At 39.9% G+C, this 18,057-nt stretch overlaps 2 protein-coding genes across 47 annotated transcripts in view; one reads left to right on the plus strand and one right to left on the minus strand.

Moving 5' to 3' along the window:
• The window catches only part of Rad52 (RAD52 DNA repair protein), a 29,015-nt gene extending 15,763 nt beyond the window's left edge, over nucleotides 1-13,252 (plus strand). For 15 of the 19 annotated variants that reach the window (XM_040281185.2, XM_078015509.1, XM_078015502.1 and 12 more), the window contains 7 exons: nucleotides 2,723-2,841; nucleotides 3,725-3,800; nucleotides 8,640-8,836; nucleotides 8,991-9,142; nucleotides 10,463-10,543; nucleotides 11,116-11,349; nucleotides 11,752-13,252. In XM_040281185.2, the coding sequence (XP_040137119.1) occupies nucleotides 2,723-2,841; nucleotides 3,725-3,800; nucleotides 8,640-8,836; nucleotides 8,991-9,142; nucleotides 10,463-10,543; nucleotides 11,116-11,349; nucleotides 11,752-11,813 (921 nt within the window). In that variant the 3' untranslated portion in view covers nucleotides 11,814-13,252. Of the gene's footprint in view, nucleotides 1-2,722; nucleotides 2,842-3,724; nucleotides 3,801-8,639; nucleotides 8,837-8,990; nucleotides 9,143-10,462; nucleotides 10,544-11,115; nucleotides 11,350-11,751 lie in introns of those variants that run through there. The other 4 variants (XM_040281178.2, XM_078015508.1, XM_078015507.1 and 1 more) reach the window with 4 other exon arrangements.
• A 449-nt stretch (nucleotides 13,253-13,701) lies between these two features.
• Wnk1 (WNK lysine deficient protein kinase 1) overlaps nucleotides 13,702-18,057 on the minus strand; it is a 134,403-nt gene continuing 130,047 nt past the window's right edge. For all 28 annotated transcript variants that reach the window (XM_040281208.2, XM_021732150.3, XM_005333974.4 and 25 more), the window contains 2 exons: nucleotides 17,017-17,204; nucleotides 13,702-16,626 (listed from right to left, as the gene is read on the minus strand). In XM_040281208.2, coding sequence (XP_040137142.2) covers nucleotides 16,309-16,626; nucleotides 17,017-17,204 — 506 coding nt within the window. In that variant the 3' untranslated portion in view covers nucleotides 13,702-16,308. The remainder of the gene's footprint in view (nucleotides 16,627-17,016; nucleotides 17,205-18,057) is intronic.

Genomic DNA, 18,057 nt, shown 5'->3' on the forward strand with positions numbered 1-18,057 from the left:
GAAGTGTCTGGACCAATACACAGCCACGCTGAAGAGCAGGCTCAGGGTTGTGTCCCTGGGGTGGTGGTATTCAAAATTTTTACTAATGTGTCCCCCAGAAGAATTTATAAATTTACACACACACACACACACACACACACACACACACACACACACATATTTTAGTTGTAGATAGACACAATACCTTTATTCTCTTTTTTTATTTTTATGTGGTGTTTAGAATTGAGCCCAGTATCTCACATGTGTGCTAGGCAAGCACCCTACCACTGAGCCACAACCCCAAACCCTGCCAGAAGAATTTTGAAAATCCACCCCCTCAAAAGAAAAGAAAAACTGTCCTGTCTTCTTGTATATTTTTAGGTTGACAACTTTTTTTTTTCTTTTTTGCTGTACTGGGGATTGAACCCAGTGGGGCTCTGCCACGAGCTACATCCCAACTGGTATTATTTTTTATTTTTTAAATTTTGAAATAGGATCTCTGTAGTTGCTGAGGCTACCTCTCAAGTAGCTGAGGTTACAGGTGTGTGCTACCATTTTCAGCTTAAGTTGACTCTTCAGAGTTTTTGGAACTCTGAAGTATAAGTAGTTACAAAAGGTAGGCTTCTGGCATATTCTAAAATTTGACATTTTAAAATAAAACTGTCACATCTTTTTTTTCTATTTTAATTATATTTATTTATTTTTTCGGTACCCGGGACTGAATCCAGGTGCCTTGTACCACTGACCTACATTGCCAGCCCTTTTGAAAATCTGTGTTTTGAAACAGGATCTCTCTGAGTTGCCAAGGCTGGCCCTGGAACTTGGGATTCTCCTGTATCAGCCTCCTGAGTCGTGGGGACTACAGGCATGTTTTACTGTATCTTCATCATGCCTGGCTGTTACATCTTTTTAAACCTAACAGTGGAATCTAAATACCATAGGGGATTGAATGCCATCATTTATTTGAAAAAATACATGTGCAAGCTGGCTTTTTTTTTTTTTTTAGTGCTGGAGGTCAAATCCAGAGCCTGACACATACTAGTCAAGTACATACTGTACCACTGAGCCCCAGCCCCAGCTCTTTTAATTAATTAATTTATTTTTATGACATAGAGTCTCACTAAAACTTTCAATCCTTCTACCTCAGCCTCCCAAGTAGCTGGGATTACAGGTGTGTGCCACCATGCCCAGCATAAAGCATAAAGATTTCTTTAATCAGCAGAAATCTTACATTGTTCCTTCTTTGTTTGAACTCATATTTTCATTGTTTCCCCCATTGAGATTTATCTATTATATATTTATGGTTGAAAGGTTAATGATAATTGTATTATACTTCTTTGCCTCTCTGTGCTATGGGTGTTGGTACACATGTATATATGTATAAAAATATATATTTAAAAAAATTTTCAGTGACCTATGGCTTTAAAATATTAAACATTTCTTCTGGATCAGGTTATTAGTTATTGTTAAGACCATTCATCAGACAATGGTATTTATGTTGAAAAGACAACGTAAATATCAAAATTTTAATAAAAAGACATAATAAACTTATACAGAAAATGTCTATCTTAACAAGATGGATGGTGCTTTTAAAATTTTTCAGTTAGTTAGAACCATGGTTGAATATTACTTTTTTTTTTTTTAATAGTACTGGGGATTAGACCCAAGATCTCACACATATTAGGCAAACATTCTTTCACTCAGGTATATCCCAATGCTTGTTTTGTTTTATTTTGAGACAGAGTCTGACTAAGTTGCCTAGGATGGCCTTGAAATTGTGATCCTCCTGCCTCAGCCTCCCGAGTCACTGGGATTACAGGCGTGTGCCACTGTGCCTGGCATTACTGATTTCTTTCTTTCTTCCTTTTTTTTTTTTTCTTGTAGTTGTAGGTGGACAGCATGCCTTTTTTTTTTAATTGTTTATTATTATTATTTTTTTTTAATTTTTGTGGTGGTGGGGATCGAACCCAGGGCCTTGTGCTTGTGAGGAAAGTACTGTACCAACTGAGCTATATCCCCAGCCCCTATTGTTTATTTTTCATGTGGTGCTAAGGATTGAACACAGTGTTTCACATGTGCTAGACAAGTGCTCTGCCACTGAGTTACAGCCCCATCCCCATTACTGATTTCTTGAATGAGTGTTCATCATTACGTATATTCTGACCATTAATTTTTATAAAAAGTACTAATAAACCTTGTTCACACAAATAAGTAGTTGGGAATTGAAGGAATTTTATTATAGTGTCTCTCATTTCTTTGAGTGCTTTTTGATTTATTTTTAGAAAATCAGAGTGTTGTCATTAAGCATTATATTTCTGTTGACAAAAGCCAAGAAACGGATATACCTGACTTATATTAAAAAAAAAAAAGATTTGCTATCAAATCAGAGCTCATTACATTAGGTATGAAATTTCAAATTATTCTTTCACTTGACAATTCCAGAGTTTTTATACTTCAGGGTAATGAAACTTAGAAAGATTTGGGATGGGTTAGGGATATGCTTTTTTATGTAACGGGCTTTGGAAGGGAGAATCATCTTGATGCCTTAACATTTCCAGGCACTTCCAGTCTAGGAAACAGTTCTGGAAATTGATGTCTTAGAACTATCTGTGCCCTGTCTACTTCAGCAAGGGTTCCATATGCATAGTTTGAACACTGCTGCTTGAGAAAAAGAAGAGCTAGGCAGTCATATACAGGACTACAGCTTTTTATATTAGAGTTTGAACTCCTTTTTCACCCCCAGGATGGTTCATATCATGAAGATGTGGGTTATGGTGTTAGTGAGGGCCTCAAGTCAAAGGCCTTGTCTTTGGAGAAGGCCAGGAAGGAGGCAGTGACGGATGGGCTAAAGCGAGCACTCAGGTAAGCAGAAGGGGTTGGAGTCTAACTGACCTTATTTTAGCTCTTGTTTAAGAGCAGTTTCCTGGAAAAGTAACATGTTCACATGGGCCAAAAATCTAAATAACATGAAAAGATAAATCTTACTCCTACCCTTGTGGCTGTTTATCCTATTTTCTCATTTTGGTTTGTGTTTCCTCAGTGTTTTTGCTGAGGTCTTCCATGTTGGAGAATGGTAGAATACTGTATTCTCTTTTTTTGTCCTTGCCACCCCAGGAACATGTCATGGTAACTTTTAGCCATGAGTGCTGTGCTAGTCAGCTTGCTGTTACTGTAACAAATACTTGAGATAAATCAATTTATAGAGGGAAAAGGTTTGTTTTGGCTTAAGGTTTTAGAGTTTCAATCCAGGTATCAGTTGACCCTGTCACTTTTGGGCCTGTGGTGAAGCAACACATCATGGAAGGGACTGCATAGTAGAACAACCTATTCACTTTTTGGAGGGGAAGTGAAAAAACAGATACAGAAGAGACAAGTGCCCCACAATCCCCTTTGAGGATGAATCTTTAATGACCTTAAACCTCCCAATAGGCTCCAACTTGTAAAGATTTCATCACCTCCTAATACCACCACTCTAGGAATCAAGCCTTTTAAGGCATAGGTTTTATGAGTGGTTTCTTAGTCTTTTCATACTCACCGTCTCTCTTCAAGGGATTTGTGTGTTATACTCACTGCTGTATTCTCAGAACCTGCTCCAAGTATGCAAATGTGGCCTGTTCAGAAACCATTTATTGAGTATATATTAGAATCCATTTCCTCTAATACAATTGAGAAGCGATTTGTGTACAGTTTTAACTCTGAAATTACATGTAACAATCCTGTTTTGCTTTTTTCCCCTTCCCTTTAGGAGTTTTGGGAATGCGCTTGGAAATTGTATTCTGGACAAAGACTATCTGAGGTCATTAAATAAGCTTCCACGCCAGGTATGTTAGAGTGGCTGGATGGAAGGGTAAGATAATACAACAGGTTCTCTTGTGTTGTGGGTTGAATGTTTGGGGGATGGAGGGAGAAATGAGGATTTAGGTATTTACATAGTCTTGAATGTTTATTTCAGCAATGTTATTGCTGTCAGGAATCAGTCACTTCATTTTATAGGTGAAGAAATTGAGGTCAAGAGAATTTCCATTACCTGTCTCACGTAAAGAGAACTGTGGTGGGAATGGTCTGAGTCCTTAGAATGAGCACATAGTTCTTTTCTGCCCATTGTCACTTCCCAGAGAAGCTCAGCCTTCTTTCTTTCCCTTAGCTCTGGTGTGTTTAAGGTGCAGATCTCCTTTTTTTTAAAAAATATTTTTATTAGTTGTTGATGGTCCTTTTTTTTAAAAAAAAATTATGTTTTAGTTATAGGTGGACACAATATCTCCATTTTATTTTTATGTGGTGTTGAGTTTTGAACCCAGTGCCTCACGAATGCTAGGTGAGCGCTCTACCTCTGCCCACAACCCCAGGCTTTTTTTTTCCTTTTTATTTTTTTAAGATTATTTTTTAGGGCTGGGGATGTGGCTCAAGTGGTAGCGCGCTCGCCTGGCATGCGTGTGACCCGGGTTCGATCCTCAGCACCACATACCAACAAAGATGTTGTGTCCGCCAAGAACTGAAAAATAAATATTAAAAATTCTCTCTCTCTCTCTCTCTCTCTCTCTCTCTCTCTCTCTCTCTCCTCTCTCACTCTCTCTTTAAAAAAAAAAAAAAAAGATTATTTTTTAGTTGTAGTTGGACACAGTACCTGTATTTTATTTATTTTTATGCGGTGCTGAGAATTGAACCCAGTGCCTTACACATGCTAGGCAAGCGCTCTACCACTGAGCCACAACCCCAACCCCAGGTCTCCATTCTTTCTCTAAGTATCTATCATCTGCCTTAGGAGTAGGGGATCTGCATTGCAGGATCCCTGGAGTCACTCAAGAGCCTCAATGAGTTAACCTTTGGGGTGTTCTTCCTTGCTTGGTGGCGAATCGCTGCTTTCTCTGTGGCCTTGTCTGCCCTGTGGTCCCTGCCATGCTGTCACCAGACCAACATTCCCTGGAGCCCCTAGTAGAGGTCAGTTGGCCTCTGTCAGAACTCCATAATCTATTTTTAAAATCATTTTTAAACATTAGATGCAATATTTTGTTAAGGATTTTTGTATTGTTTACAAAAGATATTAGTCTACAATTTACTTTTTTATTGTGGCATAAAAGCACATAAAATTTACCATCTTAACCATTTTTAGTATACAGTTGAGTAGTGTTAAGTTTATTCACATTGTTGTGAAACTGATCTCTGTAGTTTTTCATCTTGAAAAACAGAAACTCTGTTCCCATGAAATAACCCCCCAGGGGCATCAACCTCTGTAGGGGCAATCAACCACTGAACTATATCCCTGGCTCTTTTTTAATTTCTTGAAATTTTGAGAGAGGGCCTTGCAAAGCTGCTGAGGCTGCCTTTGAACTTGTGATCCTCCTGCCTCAGCCTCCTGAGCTGCTGGGAATAAAGCCACTGCACCTGGCTGCCATTCTACTTTCTGTCTCTGAGTTTGACTCTTATGGATACTTCACATAAGAGGAGTCACATACAGTTTTTATTTTTTAGTGATTGGCTTATTTCACTTAGTATTAATGCCTCAATATTTATCCATATGGTAGCAGGCATCAGAATTTTCTTCTTTTTCAAAGCTGAATGATATTCTATTGTATGTGTATATTTCCATGTTTCATTTATCCACCATCTGTCGATGGGCATTTGGTCTACTTCTACTTCTTGGCTATTGTGAATAATATTGCTATGATTATAGATGTATAAAAACTGACTGGTGATCTGTGATGGATTTCCTGGAGTTGCTAGAGAACTTTGGGGTTTCTGGAGTTTTATTTTGTTTCTTTGATTGGGTTTTGTTTCCTTGCTTCTATATGTCTTGTGATCTTTTTTGAGATCCAAGTATTTGAAAAACCATCCACCTTTCCAGTGTTTATGTCCTGGCTTGTGGGGTGGAAGACAAGACCTTTACCACAGGGGCTGGCCAGGGGTTCTGGGATTTTTCAGAGCTTTCATATCTTTTGCCCCTCATGATATCTGCTTGCAGCTCTAAAATGTTATGGTGTCTACCTGTTTTAGTCCCTTCCAAATTCTGCTGCATAAGTCTATTAGTGCTCTGGGTAACAGGATAGAAAATGGTGCCTCAGGCAGCTCACAGACAAACCAGAATACTGGATATGTGGTCCATTCTTCGTTTTCCATCCTGACGGAAGCTCCCTAGCAGGAGAGGTTTCCTCCCAGCTGTACCACTCTGCTCAGGGTGGGATAGTGGCTGGATGAGTGTGCATCACGCAGCACATGATCTTACCCCTCTTGCTGGAATGCCGTCACACTTTTATTGGTGTAGGTGGTGTGGCTTCTCCACTAGCTCTAAAGTTCTCACTAAGGTATTCTGGTCCACATATTGTTAGGTTTCTCTATGGGAGAAAAAGGGCTCCCACTCTGTCATCTTGTCAATGCCACTTATATTTCTTCTGTTTTTAATGAATTTTTAAAATGAGGTGCAATATACAGACAACTGAACAAATCATATTAGCACAACTTGATGAATTTTCCTAAAGGAACACAGCTTCTTACCTCCCAGAAAAAGAACTGTACTAGCTCTCCAGAAGCCATTTATATACACCCTTGTCACAACTTAACCTTTATCTTTTTAGTAGTAACCACTGTCTTGACTTCTCTGTCTTCCAGACTTATATTTTTTCCTGGTTTTGAATTTTATATTTCTTAAAGAATGGATTGAAGTATTAAAAAGTATACATTACATGGAGACAAGTGCACATAATATCGGTGTTCAACTTGATGGATTTTAAAACCAAACACATCCACGTAACAGCCTCTGGATCAGGACACAACATGACTAGTATTGGAGAAGTCTCATTTTTATTCCTTGCAGTCACTACCAAGGAAAGCCACTGTTGTTTTGTTTGTTTGTTTGTTTTTGGTGTCTTTTGGCAGTGCTGGGGAGGAACCCAGGACCTCACATATGCTAGGCAAGCTCTGTACTACTGAGCTACATCCCCGGCCTGCCATGGAGAACCACTTTTAATAGATTTGTTTGATTGTTAGGTACTCTCTGTAATCATATTGTCAGAACTCTTCTATCTGGCTTTCCTGCATTCTGTGAGATTCATTCATGGTGCATGCAGCATTTCATTGATGTATAATTTTCTATTGTAAGAATATATGATAATTTGTTTTTCCATTCTGTCTTTAATGGACATGTGGGTTTTTTGTAGCTTTTGGCTATTTTGAATAGAGCTCCTTTTAGCACTCTTGTGTGTGTCTACTGGAACTCAATTGTACTCATTTTGCTTAGGACTTACTAGTTCAGAAGATACTTAGTTTTAATAGGTTCTTCTACTTTTCCAGTATGATTGTATGAATTTGCACTTCCACATAGCGTTATTAAGAGCTCTAATTGTTTCATAACCTGAACATTACTTGGTATTGCTAGTCTTTTTCCCTTTTTTTTTTTTTAGCTTTTTTTTCCTTTTAAACAGCAACTTGAATTATTGTGACTTATAAATAAAAGTTTAAGTAGATAATTGAAACACCTAAAAAATAAACATTTAGACATATTAAATATATTTTATCTCCCTTAACATTAAATTTCATGCTGTCTTTTTTTTTTTTTTTTTGGTACTTAGGATTGAACTCAGGGCCACTTAACGACTGAGCCACATCCCCAGCCCTATTTTGTATTTTATTTAGAGACAGGGTCTCACTGAGTTGCTTGGCCTTGGTAAATTGCTGAGGCTGGCTTTGAACTCTCCATCCTCCTATCTCAGCCTTCCAAGATGCTGGGATTATAGGCGTGTGCCACCGTGCCTGGCATTGCTGTCTTTTTAACCTTCTCAGGTTAAAAATGTAGATAAGAAATCCAAACTATAATTTTCATTTTCGTGTTATAATTATTAAAATATAGTCATTTTAATTTCTTGTATTCAAATAATAATTCATCAGCATCAATTTTATGAATTGAAAGATATGTTCTCACTGGGGATGGTGGTACATGTCTATAATCCCAGAGACTCAAGAGGCTGAGGCAGGAGGTTTGGAAGTTCTAGGCCAACGTCACCTGTCTCAAAAATAAAAAATAGAAAGGGTGGGGATGTGGCTCAGTGGTTAAGTACACCCGGATTCAATCCCCAGTACCAAAATGTTTTAGTTGTACTACATCATACCTTCAACTTCTTTAGTGATGAATATTGTATTTGTAGGGAGCACTGCTGGTTGGGAGGGCTGAGAAGATACAGGTCTCCTCAAAGACTATGTGTCATCACTTCTCTGAAAAAATGGACAAAGGGACAGCATAAGACAGGTCAGCTGTCAAGGAGAGATTCAAATTAGATTATACAGACTGTTGCCCTGAGTCAAAAACAAAGAAGGGTTCTTTTTTATAAAAAGATCATTAATATAGAAAATTATAAAATAAAAAGTAAAATTGTTCACTCTTCCACATGTGGTTGTGACATGTGGAAGAGTGAACTGTGGTCGCAGCTAAGGCAGGAGGATGGCTTGAGCCCAGCAGTTTGAGGCCAGACTGGGCAACAGCAAGACCCTGTCTGAAAACAAAATGACTTGGAAGTTGTGGATCTTTTTTCTCAGCCTTTTAGGACCTAGGAAGAATGATGGATAGGTGACTGGCAAATGCTGTTTTCTGGGAGTCCTAGGCTATGAAGCATGGAAGAGAAACGGGTAAGCAATTTGAGCAAATTTTTTTTTCTCCTTTCTCCCCTTGTTAGTTGCCTCATGAAGTGGATTTAACTAAAGCAAAGAGACAAGATTTTGAACCATCTGTGGAACAGGCAAGATATAACAGCTGTCTACTGAATAGGGCTGTGGGACCTTCAGAACCACAGAAGGTGACCTCTCCATGCAGACCAAGCCACTTGGATGATCCCCACATTGTGCTGCAGGGGGACAAGGCCAGCAGTTCCCGGTAGGAACCCAGATTCTGTCCTTTTCCTCTTCTGCCCTCTCTGTGGCTAAGGTTGCTGCCATTTCTGCTTTCAGAAGCAGCAAGTTGGTTTGTGTGCCTCCTGAAGACCTGTGTATTTGTTAGTAATTTGGTTAACTACCTTCTTGATCTTCAGATGCAGAAGCCCGACACCCTGCACCTCCGAGAGTGATGCCACATACCAGCGGAAGCTCCGGCAGCAGCAGCTACAGCGGCAGTTCCGGGAGCAAATGGAGAAGCAGCCACGTGCTCAGATGCCTGCTCGAGAGGTTGAGAAGAGGAGTGAGGGTGTGTGAGGGCTGGCAGCAGTGGCCTGGGTGTGCTCTGAAGGAAGAAGTCTAGGGGACAGGATGATCTGATTCTGAAGAGGCCAGTAACAAGGTGGTTAGCTCCAGGCCAGGTTCCACGAGGGCCTTTATCAGAACTCACAGGATAGATGAGTCCAGTAAATTAAGATGGGGAAATCTCCCATGTACTTTGCTGTTTCTTAAGACAGTGGTTTTTTGGGGGGGAAGTAAATAGGCCTTGCCATAATGTGGAATTCATAATTTCAGGGGAAAGAATTTTTTTTGGCTTCAGATACTTTGTCTCTGGATTAGAAAGCCTTATTTTTTTTCCTAAATGGCTGTGAGTGTAAGGCAAATTGGGTTTGAAGATAATGGGAGCTTTTGGCAGGTTATCTGCCAGTGAACTTTAGCTTATTTCAGAGTGCAGGTTCAGTGGGAGTAGTAAGACATTTTTTGGCGGGGAGAGTTGGGGACAGCCCAGAGAGTGGAAAGAAAGTGCGGGCATGTCCCAGACCAACTGAATTTTTGCCAGTTTTCCCCACAAATGATGAGGATTCAGAGGATGTACTTTGTGTTTTGGTTGTTTCACCCTCCTCAGCTTTTATTCACAGGGCTGGGGATATAGCTCAGTTGGTACAGTGCTTGCCTCAGATGCACAAGGCCCTGGGTTCAATCCCCAGCACCCCCCCAAAAAAAAAGAAAAAAGAAAAAGAAACTGTCCTTGGCCTATCCTAAGTAATGAGTTATTCCAGAGGTGCTTCTGACCATTGCAGGTGCTCTCAGGTGGGTTGTGGTGGAGGAAGGTGGACTCCAGGGCTTTCCCCAAAATTATCAGTCAACAAGAACCTCAGCCTGGATGGCTTCTAAAAATCCTTCTATTTTTAAAAAATTAGCCATATGTATGTATATGTGTGTGTGTATATATATGTGTGTGTGTGTGTGTGTGTATAAGAAATATACATTTTAGTTGTAGATGGACACAATATCCATTAATTTTTATGTGGTGCTGAGGATCAAACCCAGTGCAAGTAGTCAAGTCCTCTGCCACTGAGCTACAACTCCAGCCACCCTCCTATTTTTTCTGTTAAAGAACACACTAGCTTTTGCTTGTCCCACTTTGGTGAGGAGGATATAACAGTACAGATCTCCAAGGACAGGGACTCAGGAAGTTGAGTTCCTTTACCAGCTGAGCCTTTGTAGCCTCAGGCAGCTTTGCATTTCTGAGATGGCTCCCTCTAAACAGAGGGGAGTTGATCTGATCTCTAATTCCACTTAATCAGTCTATGTCTGACTTGTTCTTTCTCTCCTGTGTGAACTCTAGCAGCACTTCCTGCCCGCCCTTTGACGCACAGCACCCCTATAACTGACACAGGGCCACTCAAGGAGAAAGTTGTCCTTGCAGGTAAATGACATAAGAATTAGTAAGTACCCAAGGAATGTTTGTAAGTTACTGTGGTGCATACTTTTGGTAGTCACAGAATACATATTAAAAGAAGCATAAAAGTCCTAATTTTTGGCTGGGTGTGGTGGCACTCGTTTGTAATCTCAGAGACTTGCTGAGGCAGGAGGATTGCAAGTTGGAGACCAGGCTCAGAAACTTAGTGAGGCCCTCAGTAACTTAAGGCTTAAGGATGTTACTCAGTGTAAAGTGTCCCTGGGTTCAATCCCTAGTACCCCCCAAAAAAGTGTGTGTGGGGGCTTCACTTTTGTCTGTTTTTTAACCTATATGAAGTTTTAGAAAAATGTAAAGAGGCCTTCAGGTAGACTAAGGGGCTCTGACTTCATAGATATGTTTAGCTCTTCTGTTGTCCCAACAAAGGGAAGCTTCAGTATACTTTTCAGGGCAAAGAAGAGAAAAATTGTGAATTTTGTTATTGGGTACTTAAGACCTGGAATTTCTTGTGACCACTTTTCCCAGTGCTTTCTGTGAAGACACTCGTAGCTGACAATTTGCTTTTCTGTGATTTTCATTAGAGAACCTTGAAGACAACCTTGAAATGTGGGATCTGACTCCAGATTTAGAGGACATTGTCAAGCCCTTATCTAGACCAGATCCACCCCAGACCTCTGCCACCCGAGTCCTGAACAATCAGGACAGGATGCTACACAGCGATCTTCACCAGAAGCCACAAGAAAAATCTGGACTCTGGCACCCAGAGACTTACAGCACTAACCAGCATGTAACACGTAGCAGTGAGATGTGTTTAGGTACAAACTTAAAGGGAGATCCTGGGCTTAATTCTTTAAATTTTAAAGGATGATATTTCATTTTAAGAAATTGGATGGAATCATTCCAAGGCAGTAAATAAGCAGTGCAAATGGGAAGAAAACAGTGGGTTTAAGAGCCAGAACATTTTCTTGGGCTTCTGATTTCAGATGCTACCCTTTTTAGCCTTAGACATGACTGCATTTAGAGCTTTTCCTTCTAAAAGTAGGTCTGCTTGGCCTAGGGATTAACAAAGGGATCTACTCCCCATAACAGTAGTTTTCATTCTTGAGCTCTTAGTCTGAACTAGGAACATTAACTAATATAATCTAGAATTATCCTCTATCTAGTCCTTATTTTTAAAAAACATGGCAGCTGTATTTAAGCCATTGTATCTTCCACAGGAAACTCTGAATCTCATAGGAAGAGCCAGGACATGAAGAAAAGGAAATTGGATCCATCTTAAATGACTCAGGACCTACTTGGACTGTCACAAAGGGACTTTGGAAAACTGCTTTTTGGTCTTGAAATTATTCGTCATTCCTGGGGAATGAACTTGATTTCCAAGGATTACCTTGATTCATTTTGAACCTTTTCAGAAGACTTGACTGTTAAGCCTACTGCAGAGAAAGCTGAGCACTTTGAAAAATCTTGTCACATGCTACAGTAGGGAGGTCAAGGACAGATGAAATATCCGTCTTTTGACTCCTCAGGCTTTTTCCTCTTTACTCCTAAGCTATTTAATATTAATAAAGGTAGACATTTTAGGACTCGATAATGTCTACCTGCCCTCAATATACAGCAATGTAGAGGCCATGCTCCAAAAGTACTTTCATGCTTCTCTCTATATATAACATATCCAAATTGCAGGCATCCCTGTTCTTACACTTTGTGGACATTAAATAAGGGTTACTTGAACTTCGATATAAGCATGGCAACAATGCCCAAGTTGATCTAATAACTAAGAAGAATAACTAATGCATAGATAACACATATAGCATGGATATATTGGATAAAGGTATGATTCATGACCTGGGTGGGAAAGCATATGATTTTATCACATTATTTAGACTGATGTTTAATCTAAAAATCTTGGAAAGCAAAATTATGGGTAAGAGGGAATACTATAAAATCTCTCAGTTGTGGGTTCATGACAGCACAATTCTGCATCCTTTTAAGACCAACATTCTTTACTAATCAAAGAAATAATGATCGAAGATCAAGGTACATGCACCTCAGAGCATTAATCTCCAGGATATATAAAGAGCTCAAGAAACTTAACACCAAACAAATAACACGATCAATCAATAAATGGGCAAAGGAACTGAATAGACACTTCACAGAAGAAATACAATCGATCAACAAATAAATGAAAAAATGTTCAACATCTCTAGTATTTAGGGAAATGCAAATCAAAACTTCAGAGATTTCATCTCACTCTAGTCAGAATGGCAATCATTTGATTGAACACAAGCAACAACAAATGTTGGCAAGGATGTGGGGGAAAAAGGCACTCTCATACATTGTTAGAGGGACTGCAAATTGGTGTTCAATTCACAATAGCTAAACTATGGAACCAACCTGGGAGTCCTTCAATGGATAAAGAAAGTAGTACATACACACATGGGGTATTAGTCATGAAGAATGAATGAATGGATGGAAGGAACTGTGATCATGCTAAGTGAAATAAGCCAATTTCAAAGAACCAAAGGCTGAATTTTCTGATATGCGGATGCTAATTCACAATAAGGGGAGCAGAATAGCGGTATTTTGGACTAGGCAAGAGACTTGACGTAAAAGTAGGGAGTAGAAATGATCAAGAAAGCAAATTTACTTAATACTAGTAGCTGTTCGTAAAAATGTGAGATGTAATCCACTTTAAAATAAAATTTATTTTTCACAGTATTTAGATGTTTCATGATTGTTTTCCCAAAATAATGCATTTGCAGTTTACTTTTTAAAGTGCATTCTGGGCCTAATCTTGAAGTAGTGACTTCTTACTTTTTGGATCCCAGACCACTGATAATGGTCCCCCAATGTGAGGCAAGTGAGTCTTGAAAGTACTGGACAGCTGCTGACCTTTCCTGTTCCTTTAGAAGATGAAGAGACAGTGCCTGCCTGCCTGAATTTGCCTGTCTTCTAAAAAGCCTTATTGCTGTTGCGTGGATTTGGTGTATTCATCTTTGTGAGATCCTTAATGTCTTCCTCAGAAAAAGTCCACTTTCCTTGCAGCATCTTAGTTGAGGGCAACATCACTGCTGAAGTTCCAGAGGGATGGGAATCCAGTTGTAAACTGCACAACAGAGCCAATGAGAACATGAAAAAGGCACTTCCTGGAAATGAAACCCCACAGCTCAACAAAAGCAAGTTTGGTTTATTTGAATGGTTTCATTAAATAAGTCTACAAAGGTAACAAACTGAAGCACAAAGCGCAATCTTACAAGAAGCGCAACACCCAGAGTTAGTGCAAAATGTACAATTAACGGCTGCTGAGAAACCCCCAAGGTTTGAATTCAGTTTGTTTTTTTAAACAGTGTACATTGTTAAATAATGTAAGGAAAACATTTATAGTTCAGAAAGTTCTTTTTAATATGGAAAAAGATACTTGAAGGGTACTATTAACAAAAATAATTTAAACAGTTCAGTAGCACTAGTTTATTCCTCTAGGCTTCAGTTATTTCATCCACAGGAGGGGGAAAAATCAACAGTAAATAAAACCAGTTCTTATTTTTGTGTATAAGTGAAAAGAACTCAAAATTGCTAAACCAAAAATAACAAAACAATGTGCTGCATTTGGCACCCTCATTCCTCTGGTAGAAGTATCATTTCATTCACTTCAAGAGGTCCATTTCCCATTTACTCCGCACCATCTTTCTCTCACTCTTACCTCTTCCCAAGAATTAAACAGAAAAATAAGTCAGCACTTCTGCAGCAGGGCTTGGAACTTCTGCCCTTTTCATTTCTACCTCCCTGAAACCTTTAGCTCTCATTGGTATCTCTGGGGCCTAGGCCAACTTAATAAAGAAATAGAACCAGGGCCAAAATGGAACAAAAAAGGTCTGGATAGCCACCAGGCTCTTCCTATCATGGAGACTCCTGGGATGTGCCATTGAGGTGGGTGAAAGGTTGGAAATATGGTATGTCCCAACTAAGTCAAGAGAAGCAGCACCCAAGAAAAAGTCCTAGTTTCTTTCCCCATCTTCTGAGAATATCCCCAACATAGCCAATTAGAACAGTATTTATTTCTGGAAAGTTCTGAAAGTAACAGAACTGCCCATTACAACTAGGCATAGCATTAAATAATACTGGGTGGTTGCAGTTATGAAGGGGGAGTATGTAAATGAACAATGTGAGAATATTAGTTATAAATGTAGAAATATAGGTGGCACGACAGATTATGATCTTGCAACCATTTGGACATCATCATAGAGAAAACAGAAATAAAGCATTCTTTCCTACAATGCTTATTAAGTCAGAAGTAGGTCCGCTTTCCATAGAATATAAGAGTACCCCAAGCTGAGAAATGCAAGGTGTAGGTGCATGAAGAGAGCTGTCCAAATGTTTTTTCTTGGAGCAACTTTTTCCATCTGCCACTCTTCCCACCTTAAAAAACGAGCTACCCATCCCCTTCTCCTTATGTTTAATTTCTTCCAGGTCTCATCTGTTCAAGCCCAGCTCAAATAAGTAAGAATTACGACAATCTGGCCAGGCATCAGGTATCTTCGAAACAAGCGTGTTTCCCCTTTAATTAACCTTTCTTTTTCTTTTTTAGCTCACACCTTCCTTAATCTTTTATATTGTGCAACTTTGATGTAACACCCCTCCCTCACTATTCCTGAAACAGAACTTTCTGCTTTCAACCACTGATGTCAACTTCCCATCTTACTTATCTTACACCTGCTTTAGACAAAATTGTTGAATGATTTAAAAAAAAAAATACTCTTTTCAATTTCCATTTGGCATATCCACTGCTGGGGTCACATGGACTTAAATGTTCTTTCCACATGCCCTTTGTTGATCTGGGATCTGGTAAGTCGATGCTAATGGCAGAAGCAATAGAAGTCCAAGGCACTAAAATATCCAGCAAGCAATACTGGGAGAACAGAAGTATTCAAGTACAGTAATTTATACAATTTTACATTCACATTTATTTATCTAATACAATGGAAGTACAAAGGAAAAAGTTAAAGTGTCTCAATAAGTAAAGGACAGAGCTAGCTTTTTTTGTGTGTGAACTTTTTAAACCTTTCATATTTTACTCTTAAAACTACTGTTGTCCAACAACATTTATATATCACAGTGTTTCCACATCAAAACTGATGGCAAAGTTACATGTCCGCAGGGAACGTATTTTTTTTTTCCTAATTGCTAATGCTGCAGTCAAAGCTGCTATTATCTTTTGCTTAAAGCACTAATGACCTATTATAAGAAAGGGTTGCAACCCCAGTCCCCTGGTGTTTTTCACTGGGTTCTAAAAGAGGAGGGGGGGGGAAACAGGGATGGGGGCAGAGTAGGAGAGAACCCTATATTGTTTGATGGTTTGAATTCTTGAGGGAGTAAGGGATTTGGGGCTTGTACCACAATTAAGAGCTGTACCCACTTGCAGATACAAATGGGCTCTGGCTTTACAATGAGCTCTCTTGTAGCTTCTTGATAACAAGATTCTCTTCTAGCCCTAGGCCTCACTGGTGGGTATAGATAAATAGGAAAGCATAGACTGAAGCAGCCCCTTCACAAGAAAGTTGCTCTCTCCTTGTCCCATTCCAATAAATGGAGAAGGAGGGAGAGTCTCCATTCTGAGGGCTCAAAGCGGTATTACAAACATTCCCTTCTGGCAAGAAATAACCAGTTAAATGCAGCACTAGTAGTTAGTATATAGGCTACTTCCCCATCCCCCCACCCTCCCTTCAGCATTCCATCTCCTGCCCCCAGATCTACTCAATTAATGTCTCTAGGTCTCACTAAGTGGTCCGCAGGTTGGAACCTGGGGGGTTGCTGATGGATTTCTGCAAATTGCTGATGTTGAAATTCTGTAGGGAAGCAGTTCCTACAGGCTGGAACTGGCCAAGTGGCTGTGGTGCTGGGCCACCCGTCCCACTCCACTGAGTGCCAAATGGGGCAGCTGGAAAACCGTACTGCTGTGGGGGGCACATAGACTTGGTGAAGTGACCTAGAGAGGTAGCTGATGCTGCAGAGATGGGGGCAGAGCCACCCAGGTTTGAGGTCATGGAGATGCAAAGCTGTCCAGGTGCAGAAAACTTTCTTGCCATTCCAGGGCCCTGAAAACAAAAAACAACTAAGTTGAAAGTCTGGTGGGGGTATAATACCCTCAGGGGTAAAATGGGCAGTTTAATAATACAATTCTAGGAGCAATGAAAATACATTGCCTATTGGAAGGAGGAAGGTGTGTGTACACATGCCCATGTAGTCTAGAATGTTAAAGGAAAAGGGAAGAAAAAAAATGAGCTGACCAATAAGGAGTCAGGGATTCAGGGACGGGAAAGTAAAAGGGCACTTGGTGATTTTCATTTTGTTTTTCTAAATAAGCTACTAAGGAATGTTGTGGCATAAAAGGGTACACTAGACCTAGTAGTTTGTATCACCTCTGATTCATCTGTGTTAGGTAGTACTGTGAGAAATTAGGAAAATGGCAAAAAAGAAGCCCTTACCTCATAATTCATGTGTCCTTTGCTTCCTCTTCTGCCTGAAAGATTCATGGCATCTCGGGCCCAGTTGTCTACCAGCTTGTGCAGGTCATCTGTGAAGGTGCCCTTCCTGCTGGATGTCATGGCAGGAGGCTGAGCTTGGGCAGCTTGGCTGTTCACTGTTCCCCCAACAGTGTTTGTGCTGCTGGTTCCTGGAGTTATAAAGTAGTGACAATAGCAGCATTAAAAAAAGAGTCTAGATTATTAATTCCAGGAAGAGGGAAAATGTCACAGGATGATAAATGGCAAGCACAGAATGGGGACAGGAATTGGGAAGCCATGCAAGAAAGGAAGATTACAAGGTTTTATTTAGGCATTTGTTTTGGCACTAAAGGGTAATGAAAACAGGTTCTCTTCAGTAACTGCAGATAAGTCTGAACAACTTAGGAAGATGGCAGGTATGAAGGGCAGGAATCTCTTTCAAAGCATCTTAAAGTACTGGAACTTTCTGCCAGTGCTCTATTCCCAGCATCACACTGGGTGAGAGTATAATATGGTCAACAAGGAGCACTGCTGTGGAAGTTTGCAGAATGCAGGGCAAAAGAAGGATTTCTTGTGCACTGGGCAGGTTAAAGTTGGGGTAGAAGTTCAGAGATGGGTACATGGCTACGGAGAATATGGGTTCTCAAATTATGTGGATATTGCAACATTTTTAAGTCATTCTTTAATAGAAAGTAGTATTAAGACAAGTAGCATGCTCTGTTAAATTTTTTTTTCACTTTGACCCACGAATATAAATTTGTAAATATAAACTTGGAAAGAGTTAAGCCTTCAACCCTTCTCAATTTTCCATGAGTAAAGAACAAAGATTAGGCAAGGGAGGTGACCGAATCAACTTCAGGAAGACATGTTTTCCTGAAGACGATCTCAGTTTCAATTGGTTCAAGGATTCTCACACCTTCTCCCCCTTTTCCCAGAGCAGCAAACACTCCCATGTAGAAGCAACAGGACAGTTCAGCTGAGGCAGGGGTGCAGAGGGTAGAGGAAGCTTTCGGGTTATGATGA

This window comes from Ictidomys tridecemlineatus, chromosome 6 (genome assembly GCF_052094955.1).
Source record: "Ictidomys tridecemlineatus isolate mIctTri1 chromosome 6, mIctTri1.hap1, whole genome shotgun sequence".
NCBI lineage: Eukaryota > Metazoa > Chordata > Mammalia > Rodentia > Sciuridae > Ictidomys > Ictidomys tridecemlineatus.